This window comes from Triticum urartu, chromosome 7 (assembly GCF_003073215.2).
Source record: "Triticum urartu cultivar G1812 chromosome 7, Tu2.1, whole genome shotgun sequence".
NCBI lineage: Eukaryota > Viridiplantae > Streptophyta > Magnoliopsida > Poales > Poaceae > Triticum > Triticum urartu.
The window spans coordinates 6,207,582-6,217,188 of NC_053028.1; the positions used below are offsets into that span (position 1 = coordinate 6,207,582).

Here is a 9,607-nt window from a genome sequence, read left to right on the forward strand (position 1 = left end):
CAAATCCACCTTAATTGTCGTTAAATTGTACTAAATCAGTGACTATTAAGATGGATCGGAGGGACTACTAACTTTTAGGGTTCAAGCATTGGTTTACTCACATATTTGGTTTGCATTGTGTACCGAAATAGAATCATCTGGTGCCAGCCATTTCAAATTGGCTCAAGAATTTAATGATGACTATTGCGACCCTATGGTGTCGGTCCTTAGAGGCACGTGCATGAAAAGTTGTCGATAGTTAACAACAAAGTAAAGCCGGCTCTGGCAGGGGAGCGGGAACAACATGTTAACGGCTCGTTCTGGTGGTGACAAATGGTGTAGACTCGGTGTAATATATATTATTCTTAGGATCTGGGCCGTTTTTTGCAACAACAAAGAAAGAAATAGAATAATTTGTTGTCACGACTGCAAGGCAACATGTCGCTCTTCTTTTTTGCGAGAAAAAGTTTCAATCTATTCATCCTCAATCATGGTAGTACAATGAACACTAGAAATAATAAAATTTAAATCCAGATCCATAAACCACCTAGCGACAACTACAAGCACTGAAGCAAGCCGAAAGGGCGACGCTGTCATCGCCTCTCCATCACCGGAGCCGGGCAAACCTTGTCGTAGTAGACAGTCAGGAAGTCGTCGTGCTAAGGCCCCATAGAACCAACGCATCAGAACAGCAACCGCCGCCGATGAAGAGTGTAGATCCGAAGGATCCAACCTGAAGACATAGGAACGCAGACGAACGACGAACAGATCCGAGCAAATCCACCAAAGACAGATCGCCGGAGACACACCTCCACACGCCCACCGACGATGCTAGACGCATCATCGGAACAGGGGCTAGGCGGGGAGACCTTTATTCTATCTTCAGGGAGTCGCCGCCGTCTCGCATTGCTAAGTAGGACACAAATTCTAACAAAACTCGAAAAAAAAATCTAAAAACGGAGCCCTCCCACCGGCAACATGCTGCTCTACTCGGCCTGTGCGGCGGTGCTGGGATTGCGAGCTCCCCCTAGTCAGTCATGTGTGGTCTCATGTGTCGTGGATGATTGAGTTTTCTTGTATTTTAAGTAGTAGAAAGTTGTCACGATAAAAAAGAAGTAGTACTAGTTAATTGGAACACTTGTTTTCAGACAAGTGAGCAAAGTTTCAAGGAAACTTAGTGGGCTGCTGCAGCTTCATCTCTGAAGAATAAAATTGTGTCCTTTTAGGTTGGATTTGCAATGCCATCTCTGAAGTATTACTTGAAAACCAGTTCTGAACTTCTCTGTTCATTATAACGAATAACTGCAAATTTAGCACATACCGACGCCAGAGAGGGAGCAGCTGCACCACGGGGTGGATATCTTGGTTAGCTGCTCGGCGCCGCGCTGCGGCAGAAAGGGGGGCAACGGTGGGTTGATCGCCGAGCATTCCAACCATTTTGTATCTTAATGTCTGACCTAATTTCGTCACTAACTGTACACTGGACAGGCACACATTCAGTCAACAACTTTTACTGGCTTGCAAACAAGCAAGATATCAACCATGCCATTTTATGTCATGCAGTGGGCTAACTTGTTGCAGAATGTAGGTAATATTTTGACTTGTAAGGACACACAATGGATGCCTAATTACTCTACTCGTATAACAGAATGTCAATTCTTCAGAGAAGTTGCAACCAAAGCCATTTTCCCTTTCTTGTGGTAAGGAAACGCGAGTGCTTTCTTTCACGCTTCTCACATCTTTGTGAGTGACCGTCCAGCGGTCCAGAGGCCATGCCTAAGCCTGAGATATGTTGCCATTCAGTTTACAGAAAGAAGGGTATAGCAGCTATACTAAGCCTGCAAGGATTCAGTTAATTACTGTCAAGCACTACGTTATACGGATACTTGGATATGTATCGGATATGCGATATGGGGATACACCCGATACGCCAATTTTCTGAAAATATAGATATGGCGATACGTTTATATATATATACTACATATATTAATTATTAAAAATATTGACAACAAAATAGAGCTTCTAGGTCAAAGCATGCCTCAATAGGATTATTCCCTTTGTTTTCTTGCACTTGGTCCACTTTCATTAACTGACAGTGGGATTTTCCCAAGTTTGTTGTTTCAATCAGTGCATCGACTCTCTCTTGCTCGCCTTTCAATTGAACAAAAACATTGTTTTGGCATGAACTGACACCCATGTTGGGTATCTTCAAAAGGTGCACCTTTACTATTGAGGAGATTTAACATTGAACGAGGTGTTTCAGGTATTCAAAAAGTATCGCAGAAGTATCCTAGAAGTATCAAACAATATTTTCTTTTTTTAAAATCAAAAAATCGAGTGATACTTATGGGATACGTATCGGGTCGTATTGGGGCAGTATCCGGATGGATACGCGCGCTTTCTGAAGTATCCGCGCAACGTAGGTCAAGCATGGATCCGTGTTGATTGCAGTTACCAAGGAGAGCACAAGATTTAGTGACCATGGAAATACCCTCCCATTATATGACTGGCTGAAATACAACAGCTGGGCAAGAGACGCTACTCGCTGATTGACATCGTATCAGGTTTGGGCCAAGTCCATAGAAGATCTTAATCATAATGTGAGTATTGCAGAAACTATATATCACACACAGTAAAGACTAAAGAGCAACCAGAAAGGATGACTAATTAATTAATTCACCCGACAATTCACTAAATTTTGGGCTGAACAGAATGAAGAAAGTTAGCATCTGCAAATGCAGTGTCCAAAGAGAAACAGAAGGTCAAGGAACAGGGCGGAGGAGTTGGAGAAGCACAGCCATCATGACCCATGCCATGCCGTATCCTTAACAGAATCTCTTCATAGGTTTTTGTTGGCAAAATCTATTCATAAGTGGTATTAAAAAAAATCTCATCATAAAAAACAATCGTTACAATTACTAAGCCAAGGAATATGAAAGTATTGGAAACGGCATTCTACTAAAATAATTTTCAAAAAAAATAAAAACACTCATAAATTTTATTTTTTGTGAACTTTCCACAAATATTAACAGATTTTAAAAATATTCACGAATTTAAACAATGTACTTAATTTAAAACTTTTTCACGAATATCAGAAAAGTATTCATGGATTCTATGAAATGTTCACAAGTTTTATACTTTTTCATGCTTTTTCAGAAATGGTCCCAAATTTTGAACAATGTTTGCGGACTAAAAATGTTCACGGATATGAAAAACCATCACAGATTGTTAAAAAATGTTCACAATTTTGAAGAAAACATTTATTAATTTGAAAAAAGGTTCAATAATTTAAGTTATTATTACTGAACTTTTAAAAATAATATTAATTCTGAATATATTTGCTAATTAGAAAAACAAAAAAACAAATATAAAACTGAACATGAAAAAAGTGGAGGATTTTTTTTAAAATTGATTGAAACCTTCCACAAACTGGAAGGACTGGACAACATGGCCAACCCAATAACATCCAATGGGGTCCACATTTGCTCGACTGCCTCTGTGCTATGCACGAATGTTCATTCCCATAATAACCCTTGAGAGAAAAAGAAAAAAATTAATTCCAAAACCAAAGAAGGGCGCGGCAAAGCGTGTGTTAACATCTAGTGAATAAAAAAAGCCACTCAGGATGGCTTCCTTGGCGCACGGCAGGAAGAGAGGCGTGACTTTGTCTCGATGGCGGCAAGGCGTAGCCACCGCCTACCTCAAGTGTAAAAATGTGTGTACATTTTAAAAAACGATCATGTAGTGTAAAAAAAATTGTTTGTGCAAGTTAAAAAAATGTTTTGCACTGTTCGGAAAATTGTAACATTTAAAAATGTTCATACATTTTACAAATTCTGTTTATGATATTTCAAAAAAAATGTTCGTCATGTGTTGAAAACTGTTCAACGTGTATTTAACAACCTGTTCAACTTGTATATAAAAAAAGTACATCGTGTATCTTTAAAAAATGTTCAACGTGCATCTAAAAAATGTTTCACATGCAAAAATGTTTAAATGTATTAAAAAAATTATACCCCACACCTCAATATGAACTTCTAGGTTCACAAAAATTCTAAAAACTTGTCAAAATGTCATTAATTTTTAAAAACCATCTATGCAACCATGGTTTTATTTTTTTTAATTCTTTAACACAAATTCATAATTTTGGTTTTCCTTCACAGAAATTTATTTTTGAATCTCTTGTTTTTTAACTCAAAAAATTCAGCTTGATTTAAAATTCAGGCGCTGCCCAAAACAGTGTTGTGCGCCCAATAACGCCCAGTATATAGTCCAATAACGTGTACTAGGTTAAAATTGAACCCTAGCACCAGGCAGGCCCAGGCCGCACGTGCCGAGCAGCCGCGGTGCAAACTCTCTGTTTCCGCACCGGACCAATGGCGGCGCAGCGAGTGGAGCGACGGCGTCTCCCACCGACCACCTGTGTCGCGGGGTGGGGCAGCGGGCGGTGAGCAGGTTCGCCGCAAAGCTTTGTTTCCGGGCAGGAGCGGCGTCGGAGCTTGCCGGAAACAAAACTCTGTTTCCGTGAAGCGTCGTCTACTTGCGGTGGCGACTCCGTGAGGCCTCCGGTTTGCTCCCGAGCTCCTTGATCCAAAAACTCCCAACTCTGAAACTTAGGAATGCTGAATGATGAATGGGTTGAAAGATTTTCGGTGTGGTCGCAGCAGGTTTGTCATGTCGACGTTCGCCGGTGTATCCGTCCTTGACGGCCACAAGCTCCTGCGTAACGTCGGGCGTGTGGTCAAGGGCTGGCGCGAGCAGCGTGTACCACCTGCTGTTGGTCAAGGGCTACTCTGGCATCAAAAAAGAGTTGCCCAATGGCGAGAGCTGGTGCACTGAATTGTTCAGGGTGGGAGGCCATGAGTAAAGCAAAATCCACGTCGAAAATCCTAAACCTACGAAAGGCTCTACGTAGCTGCTACATAAACTTCCATTTAATCCTCTTCTTTAATTCAATCAAATAGCTTCATGTCAGATCAGTTCGTAATCTTATGCAAACCATTACGTGGATGTAACACTGCTCAATCCACGTAGGCACAAACAAAACCATGTCAGCTTCGAGAAAGTAGGAACTGACGAATGGACCCTTCCCGCCGTATGGGCCTCTCAACTGACGACAACCCAACCCATCGCGGCCTACCCGGTTATATAGTCTGTCTCCCCCAATCGATCGCTGCCGCATTCTGCATTGCTTCCTCCGTCCACTCCACTCCACGGCCGGCCGCTCACCTCACGAACCTCCGCCTCCAGCGCCCGCCGGATGGAGGAAGGGATCGGGTGGCTAGCGCAGGCCATCCTCGCAAGCCCCCTGATCGACAAGCATGATCCCTGGGTTAGCGAAGCCGGGCTCGCAGAGGAGATCGACGGGCTCAAGTCTGAAATCAAGGGAGTCCACATGGTGGTCTCTGCTGTGAAGGGCAGGGCGCTCGGGAACGAGGCACTGGCTGGATCTCTTGTTCATCTCAAGGAGGTGCTCTATGACGCCCGAAACCTAGTCGACGACCTCGACCACTACAGGCTCCAACAAGGTACGTACCACAGACTCACTTCTCGCTAGCTAGTTGTGATTTTTCATTGCAAAATACTACTGTACTACTGCAGTTGTGATCTATATATATCCGAGCTTCCTTCTTCAGGTGGTGAGTGTATAATATAAATAGCAGATGCACATGCCGCTACGGAATCTAGTTTAATTCGTTGATGTTTTCAGTCAGCTTGTACGTGCGATTTAGCGCACGCCTTGCTGAAATCTTTCATCTTCTGTTTAGTTTCTTTCCCATGTGAAAAAAGGAGAAAAAATAAACCCTGCCCGGGCTTGTGAAGCCTGGGAGTCTTGTTCTTGGCACTGAACCTGCAACTTTTGGCATGGTTTGTTCCCTAAATGTAAAATTTTAGTTGATGTTCTCCCTGTTCATCTAAAAGTTGAAGGTTTGGACGATGGTCATACGGGACCATGCTAACATTAATACTTGTCTTACTTTTTAGGCAAGCCCGCTTCGATCGAGCCAACAAGTAGCAGCCATGGCAAGAGGCTACGGTCCAAGGCGTGGGACCATTTCGTCGTGACAAGAGATGGTAATGATAACCCTGTGCACGCAGAATGTAAATACTGTCACGCGATAGTACAATGTAAGACCAAATACGGGACAGGAGTTTTGTCAAGGCATGTCAAAAGTGCTAGCTGTATGGAAATAACCCGAGCCCTACCAAGTCACCAACCACAAGACTCTTCCCCAAGGTACGTTTTACGGACCCAAGAACAACGTGCATTTCCTTATGAACTACTCTACATGAACAATCCATGCCTTTTTACATCTTCGCCCTGGCACACTTTATTTTGGAGTTGTACTTTTCTTAGATGCGAAGTGGAATTCCCGCATCACAATCCCTACTTTGCGTACTTATCTATCATTCAATGGATCATCCAAATATATTTTTTTGGCCCAACCACCAACTTTTCATCCAAATTATATCAATCCCTACATTTTGTCTTTTAGGAAACAATATAATTACTTTTCATCCAAATTATATCAATCTCTAAATTTTGTCTTTTAGGAAACAATCTAATTACTTTTCATCCATTTCTGCATCCATCTATACCCCTTTTTGTTCTGTTAATTCATTATTTACACTATCTACTTAAGAACCCTTTCTTTCTTCTTGTAGCATAAGCAATGTTACTGGAGAAGCCATGCCTGTTTCAGTTTGTAATTCATCCAGCAGAAAAAGAATGAGAATTGGTCGTGAGTCAACACAAGTCACCACAGATAACACAAACCTCTGGAACAAGGACGGATTTTCGAGCAGGTTACGAGAATTAATTAATCAGTTGCAAGGCATCCAAGGGGATGTGAGAGGAGTTATAAATATACCTGTGCTAGATTCTGTTGCAGCTTCAAATCACCGTTGGAGTACAACCTATTTTGCATGCCGAAGAACATCGAGTCTTCATCAAAGGAAAATGTACGGGAGATCTGCAGAGAAGAAATTTATTATCAAGTTGATAAGCGAACACAAATCAGCTGGTGGTGTCACTGTTCTGCCTATTGTAGGCATCGGAGGAATTGGGAAGACAGCTCTGGCTCAACTTGTATACAATGAGCCAGCAGTGGAAAATCAATTTGACCACAAGATATGGATTTGGGTGTCTAACAACTTTGATGAAGTGAGGCTCACAAGGGAGATGTTAGATTTTGTGTCACAGGAAACACATGGGGGGCTTTGCAACCTTGCCAAGCTTCAGGAGATCTTGAAGTGTAATATCAAGTCAAAGAGGATTCTACTTATTTTAGATGATGTTTGGGATGACAAAAATGACTGCCAATGGGACCAGCTGTTGGCTCCTTTTAAGTCTGACAATGCAAACAACAATTTGATACTAATGACAACTAGAAAACCATCTGTTGCGAAAAGGAGAGGAACGGCTGAACCAATTAAGTTAGGTGCGTTGGAAAAAGATGATTTCTGGTTATTGTTTAAAGCACATGCATTTGGTGATGAGAACTACGAAGAGCAAGAAAGTCTAAGTGGCATAGGACAAAAAATAGCACAAAAGTTAAAAGGAAACCCATTAGCGGCACAAACTGCAGGAGCACTATTAAGAGAGCATCTCACCGTTGAACATTGGACTAATGGTCTGAAGAATGAAGATTGGAAATCCCTGCACCTCAGTAGTGGCATTATGTCATCTTTGAAGCTTTGCTATGACGAGCTGCCCTTCCCTTTACAGCAGTGCTTCTCATATTGTTCTATATTCCCATATGGTTATCAGTTTCCCGCCGAGGAGTTAGTCTGTATGTGGATTTCACACGGATTTGTGAAGCTAGACGATTCAAGTGCGAGTTTAAAGGATACGGGATGGTACTATCTAACTGACTTGGTGAACCTGGGTTTCTTTGAGCAAGTCATCTCTTCGGTCAGACAAACTTCCTATTCCATTGGTGGTCTCATGCATGAGTTTGCAAGGGTTGTTTCAAGAAGGGAGTGTGCAACAATAGATGGTATATATTGCAATGAAATATTGCCAACCGTACACCATCTGTCAATACTAACTGATTCAGTATATTCCATGGATGATCAGATGAGCAACATACCTTGTACCAAGATGTTTGAAGAAAAATTGAGAAGTTCGTTTACATCAGTGACAAAATTGAGGTCATTGGTGTTAATTGGGCAATATGACTCTTTCTTCTTCAAAGCCTTCCAAGAAGTATTCCAAAAGGAACATCATTTGCGAGTGCTGCATTTGTCTGCAACATCTGCTGATTTTCATTCCTTCTTGTGTAGTAGGGTAAATCATGGACATCTCCAGTATTTGAAACTTCAGGACAGTCATGTTGAGTTGGAATCCTCGCCTCAGGTTTCGAGCAAGTTTTTCAATCGAGTGTTAGATGGTCGGCTTACCTCTTTACAAACAATTCATCTAGAGAACTGTGGAGAATGCTGGATAGTTCCATCATTGAAAAGGCCTCCGTCTCTTACAAGATTATTTTTGAGAAATATGCAGAAAGTAAGAGAAGTATCGTTTCCGTCATTGGAGGAGCTAGTTTTAGTTGAAATGTCAGAGTTGGAGAGTTGTGTCTGCACTTCTCTGGGAGATATGAACTCTAGTTTAAGGGTATTGGATATCCGAAATTGCCACGCACTCAAGATGTTTGATTTGCTTGAGAAACACCATAGCTTCAAAATGAAGAAGGGTTCATGGTTGCCCAATCTTAGGAAATTCATTGTTTGCGATTGTCCTCACTTGGAAGTAGTGATCCCTCTTCGGCCTTCAGCCACATTTTCTGAACTTTTAATCAGCAGAGTTTCAACATCTCTGACGATGGACAAATTTTACATGGAAACATTCGAAATTAGGCCAAACAGTCTTTTGGGTGAGTCATTTGGTGAGATGAGACTGGATGAAAAAATCTTGGCATTCCATAATCTGAGGGACCTCAAATGCTTGGAAATAAATTCATGCTGGAATCTGACGTCTATTTCACTAATAAGTTTTCATCAGCTCGTATCTTTAGAGAGTTTGACAATAGGGCACTGCACAAAACTCTTCTCTTCAGATGTTGTGTCAGCGCACACCCATGAAGACATGATAGCTGCAGATTATATAGCCCTACCATGTCTTGATAGTCTCAGTATTTTTTCATGTGGAATAACAGGGAAGTGGCTATCTCTGATGCTTCGACATGCGCCGGCAGTGAAGAAATTGATGTTAAATGGATGTCCAAAGTTGACACAGTTACGGATTGAAGAGGAAGAAAACGGCCAGTCGAATCTCAACCCAGCCTCGGAGGCTTCATCATCAGGATATCAAAATGGTTTGTCAGCAAGCTCAGATCCAGACGGTTTGTGGTGCATCCCGTCGAATCTCACCACTTCTCTCAAAACTATAAATATTGAAAGATGCCCTCATCTAATATTTGACGTCGCCAGATTTACCTCCCTCGAGGAACTACAAATACTCGGGGGATGCCCCAAGATGCTCTCGTCTTTGGTGCACGGAAGACTGCTCCTACCGCAATCACTTGAACAAATTTTAATATATGAGTATCCTCAAGAAACCATTCAGCTGTGCTTTCTGAATAACCGCACGTGCCTCAAAAAGATACAATTATTTTATAGCTCAGCT

At 41.8% G+C, this 9,607-nt stretch overlaps 1 protein-coding gene across 1 annotated transcript in view; it reads left to right on the forward strand.

The window, feature by feature from the left end:
* Positions 1 to 5,239: 5,239 nt before the first annotated feature.
* Positions 5,240 to 9,607, forward strand: part of LOC125518038 (disease resistance protein RGA2-like) — an 8,060-nt gene continuing 3,692 nt past the window's right edge. The window contains exons 1-3 of the mRNA XM_048683002.1: positions 5,240 to 5,507; positions 5,965 to 6,142; positions 6,646 to 9,330. Of these exons, the coding sequence (XP_048538959.1) occupies positions 5,240 to 5,507; positions 5,965 to 6,142; positions 6,646 to 9,330 (3,131 nt within the window). The remainder of the gene's footprint in view (positions 5,508 to 5,964; positions 6,143 to 6,645; positions 9,331 to 9,607) is intronic.